This window comes from Aulonocara stuartgranti, assembly GCF_965226115.1.
Source record: "Aulonocara stuartgranti genome assembly, chromosome: 19".
In the NCBI taxonomy this organism is placed as follows: Eukaryota; Metazoa; Chordata; class Actinopteri; order Cichliformes; family Cichlidae; genus Aulonocara; species Aulonocara stuartgranti.
The window spans coordinates 23,354,260-23,381,304 of record NC_138955.1 but is presented as its reverse complement, the minus strand read 5'-3'; the positions used below and the strand labels follow the sequence as shown (position 1 = coordinate 23,381,304).

The 27,045-nt window shown below is 40.5% G+C and overlaps 1 protein-coding gene across 2 annotated transcripts in view; it reads left to right on the top strand.

Annotated features, from left to right (window-relative positions):
- Nucleotides 1–27,045, top strand: part of atrn (attractin) — a 133,949-nt gene that overhangs the window by 84,790 nt on the left and 22,114 nt on the right. Inside the window, exon 27 of one of the 2 annotated variants that reach the window (XM_082516172.1) lies at nucleotides 19,598–22,658. The exons of the other annotated variant lie outside the window; for it this stretch is intronic. Within the exon in view, the coding sequence (XP_082372298.1) occupies nucleotides 19,598–19,621 (24 nt within the window). The 3' untranslated portion in view covers nucleotides 19,622–22,658. Of the gene's footprint in view, nucleotides 1–19,597; nucleotides 22,659–27,045 lie in introns of those variants that run through there. 2 annotated transcript variants of the gene reach the window in all.

The following is a 27,045-nucleotide window of genomic DNA, read 5'->3' as shown; positions in this document are numbered from 1 at the left end:
GCCACTCCAGGACTTTCAAATGCTTCTTACGGAGCCACTCCTTTGTTGGCCGGGCGGTGTGTTTTGGATCATTGTCATGTTGGAAGACCCAGCCTCGTTTCATCTTCAAAGTTCTCACTGATGGAAGGAGGTTTTGGCTCAAAATCTCACGATACATGGCCCCATTCATTCTGTCCTTAACACGGATCAGTCGTCCTGTCCCCTTGGCAGAAAAACAGCCCCATAGCATGATGTTTCCACCCCCATGCTTCACAGTAGGTATGGTGTTCTTGGGATGCAACTCAGTATTCTTCTTCCTCCAAACACGACGAGTTGAGTTTATACCAAAAAGTTCTACTTTGGTTTCATCTGACCACATGACATTCTCCCAATCCTCTGCTGTATCATCCATGTGCTCTCTGGCAAACTTCAGACGGGCCTGGACATGCACTGGCTTCAGCAGCGGAACACGTCTGGCACTGCGGGATGTGATTCCCTGCCGTTGTAGTGTGTTACTGATGTTACTTTGTTACTTTGGTCCCAGCTCTCTGCAGGTCATTCACCAGGTCCCCCCGTGTGGTTCTGGGATCTTTGCTCACCGTTCTCATGATCATTTTGACCCCACGGGATGAGATCTTGCGTGGAGCCCCAGATCGAGGGAGATTATCAGTGGTCTTGTATGTCTTCCATTTTCTGATGATTGCTCCCACAGTTGATTTTTTCACACCAAGCTGCTTGCCTATTGTAGATTCACTCTTCCCAGTCTGGTGCAGGTCTACAATACTTTTCCTGGTGTCCTTCGAAAGCTCTTTGGTCTTGGCCATGGCGGAGTTTGGAGTCTGACTGTTTGAGGCTGCGGACAGGTGTCTTTTATACAGATGATGAGTTCAAACAGGTGCCATTCATACAGGTAACGAGTGGGGGACAGAAAAGCTTCTTACAGAAGACGTTACAGGTCTGTGAGAGCCAGAGATTTTCCTTGTTTGAGGTGACCAAATACTTATTTTCCACCCTGATTTACGAATAAATTCTTTACAAATCCTACCATGTGGATTCATGGATTTTTTTTTCACATTCTGTCTCTCACAGTTGAAGTGTACCTCTGGTGCAAATTACTGACCTCTGTCATCATTTTAAGTGGGGGAACTTGCACAATCGGTGGCTGACTAAATACTTTTTTGCCCCACTGTATATCAAGTTCGTTTTTGTCCACAATCACAAAGAAGTGTGATTGCGTTGATTCTGTCATGCACTATATTGCCAGAAGTATTCCCTCATCCGTCTTCACACACATATAAACTTGAGGGACGTCCTGTTCTTAATCCATAGGGTTTTTTTATGTCGGCCAAACTCTTCTGGGAAGGCTTTCCACGTGGTTTAGAAGAGTGTTTATGGGAATTTCTGGACATTGTTCCAGAAGTGGATTTGTGAGGTCAGAAACTGATGATGGACTGGTTCGTGGTCTCCACTCTTGTGTTGGACTGAGGTCAGGATCCTCTAGAAACTATTCTAGAGGTTGTCAAACCACATCTGTATCGATATACATACTGAGCTGTCAAAATTGATCATGAAGGATACAGGGGAGGTCGTCTTTATAGGGGAAAGAGTTAAAGCAATCAACACTACAGGCAACTTCCAGGCAACGCTAAACTCTTGGCTCCTTCTAGTATTATCAATGTGCACACTAAGTAATTTGAATCACAACAGCCCTGCAACCATTAAGTGTTTGGTTGTTGTTAATGTATTGAGGCAGACATTCATCAGTGGTCTTTCATAAAGCAGCAGGTATTAGCAGTATTATGACTCCAGTATTTAGAGTCATGCTTGCCCCTGTCTCCTCAGGACGCAGAAATAATCAGGAGAGAATATTAAAAGGATCTTGGGTGTAATGCATTTTTAAACTTGACTTGTGTAGTCACTCATATTTCAATTAACCTTGGGTTTTATATCATTATAACATATAACATATCACGTGTTGATTGCAATGGTCCTTTTAGTTTAAAGTAACTGCTAAGACTAATGAAAATGTGCAGTCATGCTGCAAGTTACAAGTCATTGCAAAGTCATCAGTGTCCTGTTAAGCAACAAGTAATCTCTACAGTTAGAAGGATTAAATGAATACGTTTTCAAAATCATTGTTCAACATCAGACATATAAATAAACCTTCACTAGCTGGCTGAGGAAGAGTTGGATGGCTTACTAGTTAATTATCAGCAAGAATTCAGATTGCTTTTAACTTGTCACATCTCTCTCTGTAAGCTCGGTGTTTGCATGATTAAGACTCAACAAATGCTTAACTAACAGTCTGGCCTGACTAGCTGTTCAGACAGATTGCCAAGCATTGCATTTGCTTTCTGCATGTGGAGCACTAACGAGATGTGAGAAGTATGAAAAGTCAGTGCAGTTTTTGCATGTTGAATACTGCCTCGCTGGGAAAATGATAAAATGCTTTTTCACGTGTGCTTCCAGAAGGGTTTGGACCACCTTTTGAATGAGTGGCTGAAAGGTTGTGTACTGGTGGCACTGTGTTTCTGCATTTTATGTGCGTGTGTGCGAGTGCATATGTGTCAGTGTCTAAGAGCATACACGCTAATGTTGTGCTTAATGTGAACTTTTGGTCTGTGCTTTTTACACTCGTTGTGTCGGTTGAAGTGCCTTTTGCCTGTAACATCGTCCGAAAGTGCTGTAATCAGCCTCACCTATTGTGCCTCTTAGCATCCCCCTTTTACCTGCACCCGCTCTGCCCTCTCTTCATCATAAAACCACAGTTGTCCATCTGGACGCTGTACACTCTAACCTTTACACAAAATTAAAAGTGGAACTTTGTTAAGAGGATTGGTGGCCACCTGAAAACTGTGGCCTGTGCTAAACTCCCCAACACCTGAAAAAGCTTGTAGGTTTTACTAAAATGTTTCACTTTTGTAGAACAAACCTGGGCTCATGTCAAAGTGATGGGGAAAATGGACTGCTGCATACCTGCCTACACAGTTTAAAGTAACCATCAAGGTACACAATGAGGTTTTTAACATTTGTCTTATAATGGGAAGATAAAGGATCCAGAGCACTGTCAATGTATTTACTCACAAAGTCAAATCTGCAAGTCATGTGCAAATCAGTGAAATAAAAGGTTATGCTGGGAAAAAATAGACCCCAGTGTCAACATGTGACGTGCAAACAAGACTGGACCCGAAATTGAGCCTTGTGGCACACCCTAACTAAGAGGGACTATTTTGCATCCAAAGCATAACAGATCAGCTGTCAAATACGGTAGAGGCGATACATGCCTCAACCATATTCCTTTTCGACGTTGGTTGTGTCAGATGATGCCCACAGGTCAGTTTTACCTCGTTTTTTGTGTGCTGTAGCAGAATAAGCAGAGATGGTCATCGTGGTAATGCTTTTAATTAATCTGTTAATGAAACTGCAGTAATGTGAAAATGCATAGTTGAAATATCAATTATAAATATAAAATATTTATTTATAGATATAATAAAAGAGCGAATTTTTTTGTAACGAGTCGTGACTTGTGATTCAATACATGCAGGTTTTATGTAACGAAAGAAACTAATGTTGAAAATCTCTCCCCATTCACTCAGAGTACTTTAATACATGTCAGATGACTGTCTGGTAATGTCACAAACATGACCTGTGGAAGAACTTTGGTTTTTGTCTTTATGTAAGAATCTCAGTGTATCACGTCTCCTTTGTACTTCATCATCTGAATACATTTACAAACCTTGAGCAACAGTTATAAAAGCGCTTGATTAATTTTGAACAGTGACAAGCTTTTAACTTTTTTTTTAACTCGTCCATAACTCTGAAAGAGCCATATGATGATGATGTAATGCCAGTCATCTATTCATGATAGGTTAACTGGATAAATTATGCCCATTATACAGTACACATTTTTATTAAATGCCAGGTATTCTTGTTATTAATAATTGTTCTTTTCTATTCATCTATATTAGCGGTTAATCTCATTTTTTTTAAAAACCACAGTTAAATAAACCTATTACAGATATTTTACCAATCAGTAGTTAATGGAAGATGGTAAACACTATACAGTTAACTCATTATATAAGCAAAGCAAAAAAAAAGTTGCAATTTTAGTTGCAATCTGAGCAAATGAAGCTCGGTCCTAGTGCTAGTTGTGAAGTCACATTTTGGTAAAATGCTGTGAGATGATACCCCGAGTATCATCTCACCCGAGTCATACATTCTTCTGTGAAGAATCTGCAGGAAAGACGAGCCAATTTATAAAGATAGTAGTTGTTGCCAGGCAGAATCACAAATTTAGCAATGACATCACTGGCTCAGCAGCCTTTTTATAAACCACTGTGGGGGAAAATCCCCCCCCAAAACATTAGTTATATAGTGAGCTCTTCCTAGCACAGATGTCAAGCACAGATGTCAACTGAATTAGGATTGGGAAATGCTCAACAGGTTTGGGATCTAATACCCTCCTCTCTACAAAACCACTCAGAATAGTAAGGATAGAAATGTCATTATTATTTATTTATTTAAATTAAAAATGTTTGGACATGTTCTGTTCACTCGTGGAGTTTATTTTCTGCTGCTCATACACACACTCACCATCTCCTAAATTCTTGCCACTTATCTTCATCTAGTGTTCATAAGGAGTATCGTATAAACAAACCAAAGATGGCAAATTTCCATCAAATGTGACTTAATCTAGCAGCACAGGCAACCTGCTTTCACGCATGCTCATGTTCCATGTGAACACAGCGTGACACACAATTCACGCAAACAGAAAGCTAATCATGTTTTTCCACGAGGTCGACTGTCTCCGTTACAGCCGTTCGCTTCCTTGACATCGAGACCGTTCTGTTCTTTTCAGCACTGTCCCTCAAGGCTTGGCTTTCACATTTATCCTTGATTCCTCCATGTTACTTGGTGCTTGCATCAGCTGTACAGTGACACACATTTGCATCTAATTATGCCCACGTTCACCCCACTTAGGCCCGACGCAGTGGAAAGTGGTGGCCGTTGCATTTTATGTGGTCATTGCAGGGTCAGAGGAGTTTAAGCCGATGGCCTCGAGTCCTTTTATTCCCCACCGCTGGCTGCTTGTCATTTGACTTTAAGGAGTTTAAGCTCATTGTGCTGTCACAGGCATTGTAAGTCGCTCGGGATAACAGTGTTAGTGCGAGCCCTATAATGCAAATGTCACTGAGACTTTTTTCCCTTTCTTTTTAAAGATGTGGCTGTTGGCACAGGGATTGAAATCAGCTTTTTTAGAATGACATGTTTGTTGAGTGAAACTGACTTTGAAACGTTACATTTATTCTTAAAAATGGGTTTGTTGAGAAGATTTTTATTAACCCCATCCAAAAACTTTAATAAAAAATGTATATTAGGAGATATTAATAGAGGTTATATATATATATAAAGGGAACATTTTAGAAGAAACAGAGTATTTCTTTTTATTCTTTAGCATGACAAACTATAATCTCGCAGTTCTCCAAAATTCAACTTTTTCATTTGGAAGGCATCCAGGTGTTAATTTGGTGCCAGGAGTATTAATGACTCGAGGACTGTGTCTGAAGTTGCTGTTATTGTAGGCGTAGGCTAACACCTGCTAAGCATGTCGGTTCCACCTGTTGGTCACTGCGTGTGGCTTGTTTGTGCACGTTTCAAAGTATTGCGATGGATTTCGTTCCTCATGTGTGTCTGCACCCTGCATCTGTTTGCATACATGTGCGTGCTTGCGGTGTGTGGTCTGTAGTGTCTGAATCTAAATCAAAGCCTTCCTTTGAGACCTGACAGTTCCTTTGAAGGAAGCTGGAGCTGCCAGATGGCATTAGATGGACCCCACCACAGCCGGTACCATAGCGGGCTCTGGCATTTTAGTCAGAATAAGCAGTGCTTGAGCAACGTTGTTAATGCAAGTTGATTATTCCTGTGGTAACGTTTTAGCAACAGCAGGACTTAAATGGCTGTAGTTCTAAATTGATTCTCACTTTTATCTTTTTGCGCTATGTCTATATTTACTGTCCTAAAGTTAATCGAAGTGACTAAAATGAGAGTTACAGTTTTCTCTTTTGAGCGGCCAACAATTACAGCGTCACAGACAGGTTTCGAGCACAGCTTACGCAGGCCTGTGACAGACACAAATGATTAAAGTTGTTCCTTCTCTTTTTTTTTCTATTCTTTTAGCAAGCTGGCTAATTAAAGCGAAAATCCAGCAAGCAGATCTATTGAAAGGGTAATATATCATGATGCAAAATACTGTAATAATGGTGCCACTTTCCCCTTCTTTGCCTAAGGACAGAATATCTAATTTCGCTAGATTGTAGCAGAGATTTTAGGCCAGAATGGGAGGGCTGAAAGACAGAATTTTCTGCACCTGGCTGCGTGAGAGTTGAGTCATATGTTCAGAGATGGAGCCCCTTTTGAATGACATTGTAATGCATAGAGTGAGCCTTTGATGTTCATTGTCAGTTTTCCCAGTATTCTCTTTTTCACCATCACTGGGATCTCATACAGTTACATTCCCCTGGAGATCCTCCTCCTCCACTGTAGCTTCCCAAAAATATCCTCCCGATGACAAAGTGTGAATTTATCCAACATCCACTGTCGCACTTACTCAGATATATATCACATATAACTTGACATATATTAGACGCGTATTGCACCCTGAGGTATTGACAGAAATGCAGAATGTGATAATGTCCCTGATCATTTGTGCTGTGTTCCACATTTACGTTACGCAAGACGCAGGCTGCCTGCAGGAAGAAGGCAGGGAGGGAGCAGAAATGGGATAAATGTCTCTTAGATACCTTCCCATATTTATTATCAGCCATTAAGCTGCCCTCCCACTACTACCTCCTCTCAACTATGAAAAAGCAAAGAAGGATGTCAGTCAAGGCGTCGAGGCTCAGGCCCCATCATAAAATGAACCGCAGCTGCGAAATAGGCTACAACGTTTAAACCTAATATTTTAGCATCAAAGGTTGCCTAACTCAGGTTAAACATAAACATATTTTCTTGCTTGAAATGGCCACGGTTTCCCTCATCTCTTTGATGATTCGGTGAGTGGGAAAGTACGCCGTCCACACATGAAAGTCTATTTTTTTAAAAAGCAGATCAGAGATGAGGTCTGAGACCTTAACCAGAGGTGACGATGTGAAAAAGCTATGATCTCTTATGTAAGACCTTTCACTCGTTTTATTGAAGGATATTACCTGTGAGTTGACATGTGAAAAAGCAACAAATGTGGCATTCAAAATGTACAAGAAAGGTTCAAAACTGTGTGCATAAAGTTTCAGGCGTTCAGATTTTTTGCTTCACATCAAAAGTTTTACCTGAGATACCCAAGAGTGTAGCAGGCTATAATTTTTGCACACCTGTATAGAATTTGACCTTGGGCTTCAGGTAATTACATCCTACAACATTTATGTAAATTTTCATGCAATGATGGCTGTGAGCTAAAGAGTATTTCTAAAGTTTAAATACCTAGCTTAGGTTTAAGCGCCTGTAGTCATCTTAAGCACTTTTATAGTAATGTTCAGAAAACTCTAACGGGATTTGTCAGATTTGTTCCTGATTCCTCTCACACAGTATGTCACGTTTTCACTGAAGCAGTACAAAATTAGGTTAATTTAAAATGAACTGCTGGCAGATAAGACAAGAAAAGTGTGAAGTATAAATAGTTTCAGATTCATTCCTAAACCCTTTCCTTACCTGTCTAACCTAACATGTGCATAGTTCCCCACCTGACATATTTGCACACTATTAAAGTCTGAATCACGGCTCGCGCGGGACCTTTCCTTGCCATCTCATGCCAGGCGTGAGGATGAAGAGCCGGCAATAAGGTTGTTAAATGGTTCCCTGGCTGCCTCCTTATGGTTGTGCCCTTAGTCACAGCAAACTGCTGACCCACATTTTTGGGTGGGTGACTTTTTCCACTGGGCCCCCTCGTTTTGCCCTGTCCTCTCCTCTCCGGTCCGCCCCCATCCATTCCAAACTCTGTTGATGGAGAGAACGGTGACCTTTTACAGACGCCTTCGCTGACTCTGTCTGAAGCTTTCAGCAATCCCTGCGCTTGTGCTGCTTCATGTACTTCAACGTGAGCACACTTGTGTACTCTCTTTCACTTTGTCTTCAGAATTGTGCATGAATACACAAACACACACACTCACCCACACACAGACTTGCAGTATAATCTAACAGAGAGGGACATTTAAGAGGTTAAGGCCACGTAGCACGTTGAATATCAGCAGTCACTCTGCTACTGTACAAACAAAGGACCTCAGAATGTATTAAAAATCCATAAAACCGCTCTATGCAGTGGTCGCTCAGGAAGAAAAATCGTTCGTTCATACTTGCTGCAAAGGTAATATATAGGGAGCTTAACAACAAAACACTACTATAGTGGCTACTTTTAATTACATCGTAGTTGTCACACGGTTTAAAGATTACACATCAGTGTTGGCTAAATAAATACGGGCATTCATCACTGTCATTAAAACCATATTAAACTCTATGTAACTTCCCAAAGTACCGAGTAGGAATGCTTTGGATGAAGGAATGAAATCCCAGATATTGCAGTTGTCATTTTTCTTTCAGTGCACTGCATGATTGTGTTTTGTTGTACATGTACCGCAGTGCAGGCTAACAATGAAATACCAACATTATTCCTTAAGAAATATGCATAAAATCTATTCTATTTCTTTGCAGTAAACTAAGGCGGCTTTCTGCATTTTCATGATATAGAACTAGGTTTCTGAACCCAGTCCTGCACATCAAGCAGAACACAAAGGTGTGTGTTGGCAGTTAAGTCTGTAATGAAACTCAGTCTAGTGTACAACATCATCAGGAAGTTTGTAAATTGCATCTCCATAATCAGTCATGCAGTCATTGTTAGAAGCTTTCAAAACAACTCGTTGTTATACATGCGCGGCCACACAAGCCCACAGTCTCAGACACTCACCACCTTCGCTCCACTCTCACCGACTCCTGCGTTGACTCGTACACGCCGGCCTCGCGTGCGAAAAAAGGTCTGCAGCAGATGGTTCGGTGTGAAAGCGCAGTAGATTGGGAGAGATTGGCACACGTATCATTTGAATAGGCAGAAACCTGGAATACAATGAAGATATCAAGGAGCCACGTAGGCTCCACACATCGGTTTTGTTTCCAGAATCATCTGTAATGATAAATCGGATCCTCTCCGCTAGCATGGCAGCTCCCACACATACACACCCAGGCCCAGAAGCAGATGGCTAGATGTGAATGCGGTTCACACATGAGCAAGGAAGAAAGGAAAAAACTATCTTTCCACCTTTACCTTGCAGCTGTTACCCCCTTACAAAGCACTTCCCGATGATGCTCTGTAATATATTATAATTTTAGAATCATGGGAATGCACTGTAGCTTGGAGCCTCTTCGCTTCTGCACGCCAGGAGCAGTCCGCAACGCGATCCAGAGAGTATCTGTGCGCGTCCCCTGACGGTGCTTTAATACACAGAGCTTCAACTTAATGTGCCACATGTTTGCATCCAATAATTAGTGTGTAATAAATGAAGACCAAGCTAATAAAACTTAATTATGTACTCTTACACTGTCCACATTACATATGCAGTCTCTGCTGAGGAGAAACATACAAGTCAGCCATGTAGTTGTAATGTTGGAAAGCAATCAGAAATATCAAAAATATCTTTAAAAACATGAAGTCTGCATTAGAATTTTGCAACTGTGATAAATATTTATTGATTTAAAAATCCAATTTTCTGATATTCACATTTGTTATTTGAAGTTATGTACATGTTTAAGCTCTTTTCCCAGATATTCTAGTTGTTTGTGTTGTTCCAAACACGTGCGTTACCCCCACAGAAGTTAGAAGTGCAACTCTGCAACGCCAACGTCAACATGAGCGGGCATTCTTGTTTATCTTGCTAATTTTTCATTTGTCCGTCGCTATTATTCACTGCTAATGCTGACAGACTGGAAATTATCGCTGTGTTTGAGTGTTTAATATCTGCTCTTTTTGGGACCTTCACAGCACACTGGTTGTGCACATATTTTTTCTCTAAAAAAAAATACAGTTTATTTTATAAATTCTGCATTCCTTTTATGAAGCATTGTTGTTCTATTAATCTTAATAGGTGCGTTTTGTATGTGCGAAACGAAATGCATGAATTTGTTAGTGATGTTTTGCACAGTTTGATAATGAATCATCAGGCATTTGGAAAACATGTTTTCTTTCATTTTTGGCAGGAAATTAGCTCCATAAATATTACTTTTCTGTGTGTTGCTCATATTTGTTCCAAGAAATTTGAATCAATCTGTCAAAGTTATGGGTTCACATTTTGTTTGGGGCGCATGAAGTCCTGTTTTGCTTATGCTGAGCAGGAGATTATTGAGACACCCTGGGCTACCTGCTCTCAGTAATTGTGCTCAGCTCATTATTGTTTTGTGGCACCTGTGCAAAAGGTTAGCGGTTTAAGGTGAACAGCCTCTTATCTTGTTCCGCTTCAGCAAGAATATTCATTTCTAATGCCGATGTTGGTGTTTATTATTAAAGTGAAGGCTTTCTCTCATTGAAAACTGAGCTGGTTTATCCTTTTGAGATATAGCCAGGCTACAGGCCACCAGCTACATCGCAGTTTATTATAATATAAAAACAGGTCTGTGGTGAGAATTTTGGAATGAAATGTAAACGCTCCCAAGTTGTAAAAAGATGTTTTTCTGTTGCTGGCAGTGTTTAGCTGGAGTTTGATCCAGCTAAACATTATTAGTGCAGGACTAACATAGCCTGGGGACAAGCAGAGATGATTAATAATCAGCTCAGCTTTTTTTTTATCATCAGCCCAGACATTCAGTAAAAATGGAGCAATTTCAGTTCAACTTGGATGAAAACTTTAAAATCCAGCAAACTTGCATCTGTTAACCCCCCCCCCCCCCGCAAGGATCAGGCGGAGGAATTAGCAGCACATCCACAGCTCAACATCTGTATCACTCCTGTAATCCACTGACTTGGTCAATAATGTTTAAAGTGTTTAATTAGCCCGATCAGTAGTTTAACTGGTGGAACCTCCAGTACAGATCACCTGCAGTGCTTTGGAAAAGATCCACTGGTAATGTTAAACCAACAAAGACTTTTCAGTTTGTAATTTGGATTCCTCTCTTCATGTGGCAGTAACTGAAATTAAAAGCAGAGGGTTTGGGAACCAAATTATGACAGAGATAAAGGAGAATGGACAAAAAGAAGTCAAGTGAAATGACTTTATTTATTATTTCGGCTTGAACGTGTTTTTATTGTCATGCTGGTCCCCAGCTACTACCTGCTCACTATGGTGCTAACTGGTATTTTATAGGTAATGAAATTCATTTCAGATTAAAGCATTAGGCCACTCCAAAGGCTGATGGAGTGAATAGTGGCTGACCTGAGCAGCTCTTTGCAAATGCAGCTTTGCAGTGTAAACTTGACCACCTGAACTTTTTTGTCAGTGGCAGGTTGAAGATTAAAGATTTCTGCTCAGGTAGCTTAGTGTAGAATCATTTCTGTGTAATTTGTGGAGACTCCAAACAGCATAAGCTTTGTGACTTAAACAATAAAGGAGCGAAAGGCCTCCATGTCAGTCACTGTGTTCTTGATGAAAGAAAGTCTGTTACGTTGTTTGAACACAGAGGTAGATTAGTATTACTTTTGTGTACCCTTGAAAATGGATTCAACCATGCCTGCTCTCAGTAAGAATAATTGTGCCCTTGAAGGCAGACTTTTGAGGCCATGGTCATTGTTATGGCTCTGTGGTAGAGTGAAATGCTCTGGGATTGTGCTCCAGAAGTGTATCTCAGCTTTAGGAAATACAGAGGGCATTCATACGACTACTGTAACAATCCTTTGGGTTAAAAATGTCCCTCTCCCCCTTTATTTCCTTGCTTTTTGGTGTGCACACGAGGAAAAAATTGTCTCTCCTCATGCTACTTCCTCCTGTCTCTGAAAAAACAGAAACACATGTAGTGTGAACAGCTGACATCATAGCAGATTGCCACGTGATTCTCCGGGGAGAGTGTCGTGCTCCTGAAACATTAAGGATTGCGTAGGTGATAAATCTACTTTAGTTTAATAGCTCTTTCTGTTGTAAGAGTATTTGTCTCCTCACCGTTGACTACCAACAGAATGAAACAAAAGAAATAAAAGGCTTGATTTCCCTTCTTTTCCTTTATGTAGCAAGCATAGCCTTGTGAAGACAAAGAAGCCAAAGTTTCACCTTTTCCCTTTTTTACAGAATGAAAGCTCATTTCAGCATTGACAGAATTGTGTTGTTTGTCTCGGCTAGTGTTGTCTCGCGTTGTTTGTCTCAGCTGTCAGGGGTGTCCGGTTATCTCACCTTCCAGCAGTTCAGCTGTGGCCAAATCCTTGCCGGACAAGTTCAGAGAGGGAGAAGGCATCGCCTTGTCTCACTCTCTGCAGAATGCTATTAAGGGGGGGAAACCTGTTCAGTCCTCCCCGCTCCTGCAGTCTGCATCCCTGCTGGAGGTGGGGAGATGGATTGCTCAAGGTGACCCCAACTGGCACACTGTCTGCTCAGCCCGACCGCTCTCATGCCACCATTCTTCACACTTACTCATTCTCTTCTTTCGTCTCGCACGTTGCCAGTACCCCAGGCGGCATTCTTCAGAGCTGCCTCTAGCAGCTTCTTAGCTGAGATCCCCCACCCCCGAACAACGTTTTCCCTCTCTGCTGCCGTGCAGCCTTGTTTCTTCATGAGCAGATGATGTAAAAGTCCCAGACTAGTCTCCTAATGGGTTAAAGCTGTAATACTGAGTTATGTTAATTACAGTCATTTACCAGCAAATACGAAAATGTCTCCAGACATAACTGGAAACTCTGGAAACTGCTTTTTGAAAAGCAGCGCTGTTCTAGGTTTGTGAGACAGCATAAACATTTAACATCAAAAGGAATTAGGTTATGATAAATAGCATCATACTATAACAAATGCTGCATATGCATGTATATATGTCCTGTACCCAATCTCCTCTTTAACGGGTGGGTTTTTGACTGAAACTCTGCACAAACATTATTACACATACAACTTTTAGCATCCATGTGTCCTTTTTTTACCCCAAACATTTGTTATAAATCCTAATACTTTCAATTTGCCTACATAGATATATATTATGTTCATTCATACCCCTGCAAATACCATCTAATGTTCTCCACTTGTTTGTTTCACATCTCACATTCAAGGCTCGCTGCCCATACGTAACTGAACAGTGTTGTTTGATTCACCTCTAAATATGGAATAACGGTTCAGAGAAAGCACTGCAGACCTGCCCCTGATAATCTAATCAGAAGACTAACTTGAAACTACTGATAATGAATTTTATACCATACAAGTTATAAACTCTTCACAGAAACAAGTTTGGATCCAACTGCCTGCAGCATGTTTAAAATAAAACGATAGGAAACCAATGTTATTTTTATGGACCTCAAGTAGTAAACTGTTAAAAACATATGCTGTATGTAATGGCTGGCCTGAGCCACTGAGACGTCATTGGATGGTTTCATTGCCTTCAATCTGTCTTTTTGCTTTTATCAGCTTTCCCCTCCCTTATTTAAACCAGGTATGACCATATTTGAATGTGACTGTAGAGGTGGAGACTTTTAAGCTAATGCTAGCTTGGTTGATTAAAAAGGCACTTATATAAATTACTTTGATTTTTAACCCTCTATATCCCAATAGAATTTGATTACAATGCTCCAGTTTCCCAAGAATTTCATAATAGAGGAGAAATCCATTAAATACTTTGAAACTATTGATATGTAAATCACAAGTTAGCTTTAAGCTAGCTTAATCTGTATATGATAGACTTTCATCACCTCTTTCTCTTTTTCATTCGTCTCCTCTCGTGCTTATTTATTCCACAGTTACTTATTGTTAACAGATCAGACACGCGACCCTTCTGTCTCTGAAAAGCTGACAATGAGCCAATAATAGCAACGCCCGCAGCTAGTTCTAAGCTAACGTCATGTCAGCTAGCATAATTACCAGAGTCGGATCCACTTACCGCTAACAGCAGCTAAATCAGCAGCTCTTACTGACACAGACATTTAGGTTTTCCTCAGTAACTGACCTCCGTATCGTGTCAGCAGTCCATTGCGGGTGAAATGGAGAGAGCCCGTCCATGGTTGTTATAGGGTACTTAAAATGCATTAAAATACTAATTTTAATCTTACAGTTTTACGGGGGGTTTCATCTCCAAAGATAGTTATCTAAAATTTTACTCCTTTTGGGATTTTCTATGCGGAACTGTTTCTTCACAAAGATGTAAAATAAAAATGATTTCTCTTCTATGTTTGACACAAGAGTCTATGCAGATTGACTCGCTTTCAGAGCCAACCGCTGACCATTTGATGAACTACAGGTCTCTGCACCTTTTTTCTCATTCTCTCAATTTTCCAGTCTCAGAGAGTGCTTCTTGGCACATACTTCATAACGTTTTCAACAAGTAATTGACATTATTTTGACTGCACATTATGATGCAGCGAACCGGGGGCAAGCGGACATGTAAGAAAAATCTGTTGTGTGAGTACTGAGGCAGCAACATCAACTGTGCTCTTCCTTAAAGCACTGCAAGGCCTCTGTAGATTAACTAGAGAGATGCTTTAAGATTCTTTGAGAGATGTCTTCCATCTCCTTTTCTCTCCTGAGGTCAATGTTCGCTGCACCACCGCACAGAACAAAAGGCCTACTTCAGAGGTGATCAATCCTGAAGTGAGAGGTGGAGAGAAAGATGAGGGTGAGAGAGGGTAAGGATGAGTCACAGTCACTCAAAGAGGATTATGAGAATATTTAGGAAAACGTACATCCCGCTTAAAGGAAAGGTCTCGTTAATGGGTATCCTCCACATAGTCAATCTAAGACTTTCTTTGCACTTGACAGGATGCGGATTCATCAAAATGTGATGAAAAAGAATCAAGAGCAGAGCTGCAGCGCTGGCAGCAAGCTATCTCTGCAACAGTGTTAGAAGACTCCTGCTTTAGCTGTCCGTGCCAACTCCAGAGCAAATATTAGCTTTGGTTTTTAAAAGGAAAATCACTAGCATGCAAATGATAGACTGTGTGTGCAGAAGTGAAAGAGTACTAATAATACATTTGTGTGTTTGTACAAGTCCTGCATGAGTCCGGGGGCATATTCTGCATTCGTGAACAGATACCGTTTGTTTCTACAGTGTTCGGGTGCAAGCGAATGAATACCAGATCAGTGTGTGTGGGTTGGCTGAATTGTATTTCAGCAGTGTATTCTGTGTCAGTGCAGATTTTGCCCTCGTGTCATTTTCATTTTCTGCGTATGTAGGAAATCTGACTGTTCGTGTGAACACGAGGCTTTTTTGTCTGTCAGTGTTCCCGAGACACTTCTAAATCCTCCTAATCTTAATTCTGCAGAGATGGTGCGTATAATTAGAGTTTGGATCAGTGCCAGTGTCTTATTGCTCACAATATACAGGCTGTCTTAGCATCTCAACCCTACTACACTGTGGTTGACCCCCATTTGATCTAATAACATCTAGCACCCCCTCCCACCCCTCAGCCATCCATCATGGCACTGGTACAAGCCCAGAACCTCTGTCAAAGCGCCACTCCTACACTTTTTAAATTCTGTTTCATCTTATTACAGACTGTCTTTGCTTTCTTTACTTTTATCTGGTTCTTCCTCCTGCATCTGTCTCAGCTCCTCCATCTTTGTGCAGTCTTTGTTTTAACCTCCAAGGCACCTCGGTTTACTCTAGTCATCCTAAAGTCAGCAACTTTAATACGTACTGTGGATTCTGAAGTAAGGATGTTCATTAAACAGCGAGCTGTGCGTCACCTCGGATGCTCTCCCCCTCTACAGCACATCTTTGCACAGAGCTTGCTGCATCTGTATTAAGGTATAATTTCCTAACATGACACGTCCTGTTTCTATATTGGGAAATCTCTGCTCACCTGTTTCCTGTCTATGCCACTATTCCCGTTCTCTCCCTGAAAGTCACTTCTGCGCACCGACTGCTTCCCCTGTCCCTTCAGTGCATTGTTGTGTGCGCCATAGCTGTCAGATGATGTGATGTAGTGAAGCTAATCAGATTGCTTTTTCCAGCCATATGGTGTTTTGGTTTGCTTTTAGTCATGTGTTAGGCTATTATTGTGTTGTTCATTTATATTGGTTGTTTTTATTTATGTCTGCTCAAAGTACTTTGTCCTCTGAGCTGAAAGTGCTACAAATAAAATGATTTCATTTCCCTGGCAATTTAGCCTTGTGCAGTACAGCATTTCGACATTATAATACTATATTTTCTTTTAAGATGCTTTAATTGCTTATGCTGACCACAGACGCTGGCCTCTCATAGGTTAAATATTAGCTGCGATTAAACATTTGCTTACATTTGAACGAGACCTGTTATAATCTGGCCAATTAGCTGCTATGTTTGTTCCCATTTAGTGCCAGCCAAGTTGTAAAGACATTGGCCAGAGAAAACAAGTTGTGCTGATTTAAATGGTGTACTTGGCTTTATTGATTTGGTTGTTTACTGGTCAAATCTAATATGTAAAAAGAACAGAGGCATGCTGGAGCTGGGCCCGTTGTTACTCAGCCACCTTGATATACTATATTCCCAGAACTGCCAATCCTCTGCTTATACACAGATCAAAAAATATTTTGAACCACACCACTGACAACGATTTGATACAAAAATGTCACATTTGGATTCATCGCTGAGTAAGGCCTGTTGCCACTGATTTTCAGTCCAGTTCTTGTTTAATTCTCAGTGTTTCCCTTCATTAAGAATGGCTTCTTGACAGCTAACGTTCCACTGAGACCACTTCTGTGGAGGCTTTAGTAAACAGTAGATGGATTAGGACCACAGTTCATTTGCTGTGCATTGTTTTTGTTTTAGGTCTGCTACTTCTTTTGTCCCCTAGCAGTATGGTTTCCTCAAATTTTTAGAAGGAGACGCTGCACACCACGTTCAGATAATAATTGTCAACAAATAGCTCTTTGGAAAACACCTTGCTGATTTGTATGCGTTTTCGTCGTTAGGAAGAAAATACCTAAAAAAATTGGTTCATTGCTAAGCTGTCAGTTGCATCTAGATACGGTGCTGGTTCAAACCTCGAGCTAGGTGCATTTTATATTTGAACAATTCATAGGTCAGTATTCCTCTGAAAATGGTCAGGTACAAGGACGGAAGGGAAAATGAGTGAAAAAGTAGCCAGTGTCCAGGGGGGGGATTACAAGAAAGTTTAGCTTGTTGGACGGAAAATAAAAAAAATGTTGTGTGGCTCAGGACTTCTGCGCGTGACTGTATGCATTTTGATAGGTAAACTTGGCTTAGAGCTTTTTTTATTGCAGACTTGTATCAAATGCTGCCCCCCTTCATTGCAGTAGTCAGTGTTTTGCAGTTTAACAAATTTTTGTGATTTTGGTCCGGTTTCAGCACCTCACCATGAGAGTTCACATGAGCTGTTTCGAACAGATCTGGTGTGTGTGTGGTTCCTTTATCGATTGGTTAAATGCTCTTTCAGTGAATCTCAGCCCTTTGATTCTTTTGAAGGTTTCCAATGCTTCCGTCTGTTCAGTTTCCTTTTCTCTTTTATTTATTTATAATCTGAAAGGCTGTTCCTTTTTGATGGTGCACGCTGTATGAAGCAGTGCAGTTTTTAACAGTATACCAAGCAAACACTAACTTAGGATTATTTGAATGCGATGGACAAAGAGGAGAAGAACATAGAGTGGGAGGCCAGGAGTGAGGAACAAGGAAGAGTTGGGTAGCAGGAAAGAGAGAAAGATGTAGAGAGGGATCAAAGCCTTCTCCCATGTCAGTATTCACAGCGTGCATCTTCTCCTCCCCCCCCCCACCTCACCACCGGAGAGATGGAACGATGAAGCGAGAGAGAGAAGCAGCAAGTAGCTAACATTCCTGCGTTGCTAAAGAAATCCCCCTGCCCGCTTCCTACTTTCCTTCCTCCCTCCTCTTCTTCCCTCTCCCTCCCCTCCCCCGCATGCCGCTCACTGCAGTTTTCCTTCAGTGATTCCGAAGGATGATTGAGAACTCTCTCTGTATCTGCATTTTTTCTTCTTCTTCTTCTTCTTTTTTTAAACAGACGCATCAATAAATAAACGGTTTGGTGTAGTGCTCTAAGATGTGCGGCATGTGTACTGTATGTGCATCTGTGATTGTACACAGTGTGTGTGCCTGTGTGTACGTTCTCTGCACTCGAGCGATCTAACACTCCATCCCCTCCATCTCTTCCCAGGGGCAAACACTTTGTACACCTTTGTCTTTCACCTCACTTCACCTCTCTCCTCCTCTACGTTCACTTCACTTCTGCTTCACCAACAGGCTTAAAAATTTCTTTTTAGTCTAATTTCCCTCTTTCTATTCCTCTCCCGCATCCTCCTTTTATTTTTTTTTCCTATTGCCCCCTCCCTCCCATATATGCATGCTCTGCTGACGCACTCAATCTCTTTGGCACAGTACTGCTCACTTTGAAAATGCTCAAACACAATTCCCTCAGATAGTTTCCACTCGCCCGTGTGTGTGTGTGTGATCGAGCAAATACAAGCGTTTCTGAATTGACAGTTTTGTTCCAGAGATGCAATTACCATCTTTTAACAATATTGGTCAGCCAACAGATTATTTTAAAAACTTCTCACTATTTGCATGCGAACAATTGTTCAAGTGTCTGTTCAGTGTGAAAAGGGTTTTGCTCACTGGAATCCAAATGCAATTATAGCCCATTTCATTGGTTTCCCTTAGCTTTAAGAAGTGTTTGTCTTTTCAATTCATTAGCCTGCTAATTTAGTCTTTTAGTTCACTCTCATGCCTCTTATTAGTGGTGCTTCTTGCTGTAGCAGGTAGTTAGCTTTCAGAAAAAGAAAAAAACATCCACAATATATTACAAGAGGAGTACAGAGAAGGAAACAAACCTGGTAACTAGAGAGTGGGGTTAGTGGGAGCACCTAAAAAGCCACACATCTCATCAAAAGAAGGCTAAAAGAAAGCGAATATTGGACATAAATTCCCTCACTGGATAGAATCATGGATAGAAACGGAAGGTAAAGTAACTACAGTACTATGGAAAAATCTATACTTTGCTTTCAAGACACCAGACTCTTATAGTCTTGAGCAATAGGTCTTTCTGAAAGTCTTTCAGAGCTTTGCTGCTAACAGCTTTTTTCAAAATCATATACATCATTCCCATTTCTTTTGCTGATTCTATGGAAAATTCCAAAGATAATGTAGTTTGAGAGGGATAATATAATATAGTACTTTTTAAATTTGGCATGATGTGCAAATAATGGGGAAACAGGACCTGTGGGGGGACAAAAGAAGTGGTAGGCCAAAAACTTTCTACAGCAGATGAAAAATACATGAAAGCCATATCCTTAAGAAATAGGAAAAGATCTGACGCAGGACCAATTTCTCATCAGAAATTGTTTTTGGAAGGGTGGCTGTCAAGAAGCCATTTGTAATGAAGGGAAACAGGGGGAAAAGGCTGAGGTATACCAAATAAGACAAAAAATATTATGAAAATCAATGAAAGCAAGTCTCATGGAGTGGGGAATCTAGGTTTGAATCTTTTGTTTCTAATCATAATTGTTAATTGTTGCAGTTGCCTGGACCTCAACTTTATTGAGGGAGTGTGGGATCGTCTTGACAGTGAATGGAACAAATGACAGCCAACATCCAAGGAGGAGCTTTGAATGTCGTTCAAGAAGCCTGGAGAACTACTCTATTACTGAAGACTACTTAAAGAAATTATAAACACAGCTCAACACGGCCTGAAAGAGTTCAGGCTGTGTTGAGAATAAAAGTGGTCATGAGAAATGTTGGTTTTCAAGCTTGTTAGAATTATACAGAATATATTTTTTGCTTTCTCGCTGCAAGCATTTACCATTTACTAGATTTTGGCTGGAAAATACTCACTTCTGAGTTAATGTTGTACCCTGCTTTGTCCTACTAACTTACAAGAAATCTAACCAATAACTGTTTAGTTATTGCACCTTTCTTAGTAAATGATTAGTAATAACTGACATGCATCTTGTAAACTGAATTGTTGGTGACCAGCTGATGAATAATTGTTTCAGTACTTGCAGGTTTGACACTCATCCTAGTGCCTGTTGCTTTACTCAGTTGTCCCTTTGGAATGAAATTCCCTCTGTGTGCTTGAGATCATTCATTTGCAGCTGAGAAAATACGCACACATACATGACTGGTCATGTGCACGTATCTCCAACCTGTCTGCATCCATGCTTGTGCGTGCCCACCTCTGTGCACTCATCCTATAACTAGGTTTATATATGCATAGTTTTCTCTTCCATAGTCAGATATTACTCCCATTCTCACACACACACACACACACACACACACACACACACACACACACACACACACACACACACACACACACACACACACACACACACACACACACACTAACTGCCCTGCAGAAAACCAAGAGCCAATTTAAGAAGTAAGCGACTTGCACTGTAACTCCTCTGGCGTCTGGTTATCTTTGGAGTGCTGAGTGTTTGCTGTACAGCGGCTTCCTACTCGCAGCACATAATAAGATTTCAGCAAATTATATCTTCTATAGGACTCCTTCCTGGATGGGTATTCTGCATATTCTGCTTTCTGCTTAACCTGATTATAGGTTAGAGAGGGGGGCATGGGACAAAAAAACAATAAAAAAAACCCCAACAAAAAAATGGGGAAACTCTTCAGAGGTCAGAGAAAATAGATTTAGGTGGAGGATCAAAATGAATAATTTTTTAAAAATGTATCAAATGTAATTAGATTTAGTTTTATTTATATAGCTCCAAATCCCAACAATAGTTGCTTAATAGTTACTTATATTGTAATAACTTAAATAGAGAGCCTAATCGAGAGAAATCTCCTAGCTATGAGCAAACACATAGCAACAGTGGGAAGGAAAAACATTTTACCAAGAAGAATCCTCCGGCAGAACCAGGCTAAGGGAGCAGTGGAAGATGACACAAAAGACACGATTTGGAAGAACAAAATTATGCCAATAGTCCATTAAGGGTCTGTATAAAATGACAGTACTACTTTTTGGTCATCATTTGAGCTCGGTGACAGTAATGAAGTCATAAAACCACAATTCTTGCAGCTCACAGATCAAGTCTTTGTTAGTCATTAGCAAAACAAGTGCAAATACAAAGCAAAGTAGTGAAGACTGAATATTACTTTCATCATGTCAAAACATAATTAAAGCTTGTTCATTTAAAAGATAAAAAAACAAACCCCTGAATATTTCAGATGATGAATTGGTGAATACTTTTGTTTTGACAAAAACTGGTCATACAAACTGCCCTCTTAAACACTAACTAAGCTTTAATAGTCTATAGGATAATTTTTTTAAATTCTATTTTCCAACAAATGTGTTTTAAATCTGAACTGATTAAACTTGTAGAAGTCTGATTGTCCTTGAACACGAGCCTTTTGTCCCTGCTGTCATTCTCAAATTTAGATAAAAATCCTTTGACTTGCAGCAGCTCATTGCTCAGTAGTAAAGGCCATAAATTGTGCAAAGTTCCCAGGGGTAAAATTGAAAATTCTAATTGTGAATATAATAATAAAACCACATAATTTGAGGTAAATGTGAATTTTTAAACAAAGGTTACCTGCATCTTAAACGTGAGACCAGGGTGTTTGCAGGTAGGTTGAGGGAGGTGGACTGAATAAAGTTTGTTTACCGCAACATTCAGATGCTCCTCCATCTGCTTTTTATCCAGTAAATCAATTCTGCTGCTTTGTGCTGTTCAAGGTGTGCTGTGCTTATGAAAAAGGATGTTGTCTGCATGCAGATTCTCACTTTCTCTGCATGCTGTTTACTACGCAGATCCAGACTATGATGTTGCTGCCTGGTTCAGCCAGTTGCATTAGTATGAATGATGTTGATTCAGAATGCAGAACTACTTTAAGTGTGAGAGCAGGGGGGTATTACATTTAACTTGGCCATGTTTGATTAGCTTTAAGTAGTTGATGCACAATCATTAGCCACTCTCTTAGGCACACCTTGCTAGTACCATGCTAGAACCCTTTTGCCTTCAGAACTCGCTTCATGCTTCATGGCACAGATTCAACAAATTGCTGGGAACATTCCTCAGAGATTTTGGTCCATATTCACATGATGGCATCATATATTTACTGCAGATTTGTCAGCTGCACATCCATGATTCGCCATACCCTGAAGGTGTTCTTCGCTGACACAATCTGCTTCAAGGTTTCTCTTGTTGTGCATTCAGGGATGCTGGTCTGCATAACTCTGTTATATTCAGTGGTTATTTGAGTTACTGCTGCCTTCTTATCAGCTTTTAAGCAGTCTGACCATTCTCCCTTGACTTCTTGTATCAACAAGGCATTTTCACTGCCGCTCACTCTACAAACCCTAAAGATGGTGGTGTGGGGAAAATCCCAGTAGATCAGCACTTTCTGAAATATTTGGAGCGGCCTGTGTTGCACCAACAACCACGCCACGTTCAAAGTCACTTTTATCATCTTTCTTCCTTGTTCTGATGCCCGATTTGAACTTGAGCAGGTCGTCTTAACCATGTCTACAGTATATGCCTAAATGTTGTGAGTCAATGCCGTGTGACTGGTTTATTAGACATTTGCATTAACAAGAACAAATAAAGTGGCCAGTGAGTGTACAGTATGGCTGCAACTAACAATTATTGTGATAGTTGACTGATCAATGATACGAGGGTATTGCAGTTACATGAATATGACACTGTGAAGCCCACACAGTGTTCAGGGGACTGTTTTTCATTTTTATTTCACACACAGAAATGTTACTTTGTGGTTTGGCAACAAGGTCTTTTCCAGGCAGTCAGCTTTGCAGCTGCACACTCCAAGCGCTCTCATCTCAGGTCACTAAAAGGAAGGAGACCTCGTTAGCACAATCATCTCCACCTGCCCCATCAGCCTGCACTGGCCTTGAGCCTGCTGCAGAGCTAGAGACCACACCCTTGTCACAGACATTTCAACTCATTTTTATAGTAAACATCATCGATTATGGCAGCCCTAGTGTATAATATAATTGATTTTTTTTTTCTATTTGTGGAGTTTGCAGAGGTTTGTTAAAACAAGGAGCTCTGGTTTCTCCCACCATTGACAGAACACTGTTGGATAATGCTTTCTATGTTAGCCAGAAGACACTCTCACTAATCTCAAGAACAACAATCGCAAAACAAACAAAAAATAAAACCACACGCGCGCACACTCTAATTTATATGGCTAATTGGCACGCAGTTGGCTCTGTTAACAATAATACATGGTTATCATGAGGGAAATATAGTGTCATTCACTCCTTAATGGGCTGTCTCTCATTGGTTTAGGTAATTTTTTTTCATCGCTCACTGATTTGTCGCCAATAATGGGATCACATTCTCTTCAATTCATTCTAATTAAACCTAAAATGTTCCCATTTCAAAGACAAAGTTTCTAGCTGGACTTGTGCAGCTGTCAGGAAATACCTCTAAATATTACCTGCACTTCAGAAGGCATCGTGTAAAGAAGCTGTGTGACCCTCGCTCATCCCGAAACTCTGTCACAACGAGCAGATGAGAGGACAAAATTGGTGCAACTGTCAAAATGCGTCCCCATCCGTCCATTTTCAGAACCGCCTATCCAGTTCGGCGTTGCGGGGGGCGGAGCCTATCACAACTCTCAGCCTACCTGTTACCTACCTTTAATTTTTTATTCCTGTTACAGTTTGACAGCAGGTTACAAGAGCCATGCCATTATTGTGATCAGCCACATTAAAAACACTTGCCTAATATTGTGTACATGAATTAATGATTGTTTTTTGCAAAAAAAAGGACGCGAGAAAACAGAAGTGAATCTGCCTGTCACTGCTCATAATGTGCACAGGCATGTGCACCTGTAACACGCCTAAACACGCGTGGTGAAATGTGATTCTGCACCTCTCCGCACGTTGCGTCGCCACGGACCCCGCCATTCATCACACCCACAAAGGCTACATATTTTGGCTCTCAGATGTTTCACACAGCGGGGTATCTAATCATGACAAATCGCGACTCAGCACAATGAGTTGCTGGTTTGTGTTCTCATTTGTTCTTGGGCTGCGGCTGCTGCAGTGGCAGTGAAGAGTGGGAAAACTAAGACTGGGCACATCAGATGCTTAAGCCTGTTCTTTTTATTTGTGTTCATGGTAACGAGGCAACTATCTGCTTTTGTGTTTGTATTCATGCATACTTTATGGGCGTCAGTCTGCGATCATACGGCACACCATTTCTATTTATAGGATCTTCTTGCAGTTTAGCTTGTAATGATTGATTTGGTTTCTGGTTTCTTTCTGTTAGAGCTGCCAGCTTTTTATAAACCCCCCTCCTCGATGCAGTACCTCCTCCATAAAATGTCCTTTTATTACCGCCTTTTGTTAAGCAGTTTAATGTTTTTACTAATTTGCTAATATGCAAACTTCCTGTTGCCAGAACTATTTTTAAGTTCTCTTAACAAAGCTGTTTGATAACTCGTATGATAAACGAGCTGCGCCAACACTGTCGATTCATAAAACGTGAATGACCGTGTGGGCAGTTGGGAAATGTGAGGGGAAAAAAAGGAAAACGATGATTCATGAAGGCAGGATCCAGGTAACTGTTAGGTTGTGTCTATCAGATGAGATTAAACCATCTGCAGTCATTTCACAGAGTACTTCTGAAAAAGCACATGTTCTCACCATATGGTGTGTGTGTTTGCACTCATGTGTGTTACATATTAAACTGATTTTTTTTAATACATACCAGCTAATTTTTTTTTATGACAAACTAAACATTTGTAAAACCTGTTATAATAATACAAAATGACAAGAATTTTCTTGTCAAAAACAGACTTATGAACTCTGGAAAAAACAAAGATGAGGAAATTGCACTTTTTTTTTCTTCTTTGATGCATTTCTTAAGACTTGTCACAATCGTGTAACCTTTCTGTTCATTCGTCAGCTGCTCCCTGACTGACTGTAAATGTTACATGAGAAAGATATATTACAGAGGTGTGTCTTTTTAATATAAAGTTAGGGGTAGGCGACGGTTTGAAATGGTCTTTTTCATAAATATTTGAAACCCTGGCTCTGTAAAGTGTTAATAAAGGAGAAAATCTACTTGCTAGTTTTTGTAAAGCTCACTTATTAGCATCTTGTCTTGTTTTTTTTTGTGTTGCGTATAATAACTGTGGAAAGTGGAAATAGGACAGGTTATGGTTTATGGGGGGGATTAATTGCTACAGTATTTCCAGGCTGCAAGTCACAGCTTCCTACTTTCTTTCTGCTCGTCTTCAATTGAGAAGCTACCTGTGATAAGACGGATACAGGAAAATAGACAGTAAAACACGAGCTGTGGGGTAGGTGATGGGTTGAGAAACTCAACATGACAGAATCAGTGGAGCTCTTTCTTTAGGTAACTGATTCCTGGCTAGAGCTAAAAAATTAAGTAGAGAGTAGGACATTGTTAGTCTCATTTATTAAATGGCAAGAATGCTAATATTTCTAAAACTTTTTACCATTTTAAGATAAAACCATTACCTTATAAGATGCAGCTCCATCCCAGCTCCTCCTAGCCCAGCTGTTACAGCAGAGGAGATTTGGATATGGGCACGCATCCACAGACGCATACGAGAATTTAATGAGCTGGCTTGCGCCACAAAGAGAATCCAGGACGTTATATTTAGAGCCCGTTTTTCTTCATTTGGCTTTACTATACAAAGAAAAAGAGACTTTCCCTCAAGCAATTTCTGTATCCCGTGTTAAGAATATCATTATAAGGCGTCGCATTTAGGGAGAAAACGATAACAATGCCAATAACGAGAATCGACATCCTCAGAGAGGATGAAAACACTCGGCATATTAATTGAAAGCTGTTGAAGGGTTCACAGAAGGATCAGCATCCTCCTGTCACACCAGCGCCATGTGTGATTTCTACTCTGTGTGCGCTTTCTAGTTGAATCTCAGTCCTGCCCTTTACTTGCACCTTTTGGTTTTTTTTTTTGACAAGAGCCCACTGTAATGAGACAGAAGCCTAACTTCTAACTCCACACACACAAAGCTATGTTGTAGGTGTTTGACTTATTATATCCTGTATATAACAAATACATTTCAAACAAATGTTTTTTTTTATCATTATTAATATTATTTTGCCTCATTTCTGCCGATGTTGTTCCTGCTCTTACGACAGCTACAGGTGTTTTTCTTTCACTGGTTTTGCTGCCTGGGTTCAGGTCCCGGTTCCTTGACAGTCGAGGCCGTTTGTTTCTGCACTCGTAGCGCTTTGGCTGCTTTGACAGTCGAAGACATGGGTGCATCACCTTGTTTACTGTTGTCTCTTGCTTTCCTCAACCTCTTGATCTGTATCTCTCCTTGCTTTGACCTACCTTTCTGCTGCTCACAGTCTGCATCTTTTGCACCGCTACACTTCCCATCTTTCACCTTCCCTATTTCCTCTTATTGCAATCCTCCTTATTTCCTTGTCTGCTCTCATTCTTTAGCTTCTGTTTCTTGTCCTTTTTCTCCTCCTATTCCTCATAATCACCTCCCTCCTCCTTTCCCTTTGGCCAAGGTCCATGCTATAAATCAGAAGAAAATGAGCCTGTTCCTCTGTTTTGCAGTGGAGGAAAGTTACTGAAAAAGTTCCTCAACTGCACTTTTAAGGTATTCTACTTGTCAGTGATGGCTACCATCATACAATTTGTGCTTCTGACAGCTATACAGGGAAATTTAGAAATGCTTTTCACTACCTGCAGTATTCTGCAGGTTTTACGTATAAATTATACTGAAGGATAACAAAGCTTGTTAGAAACCTTCTAATCGGGCAAACTTTACAAATAGTTTAGGCTACAGGCTTCTTGCCTCATTAAATACATTATATGTCAGTTTAAAGATTTTATAAAATCTGCCTTTGGGTTGAAAAGTTCTTAATATTAAAAGTCATTGATCAAACCAGCCTGCCGGGTCTGGGTAATAAATTCTTTCCATACTTAAGGATCCACTGATTTAACATTTATTTTTAAATTTAAACATTTATT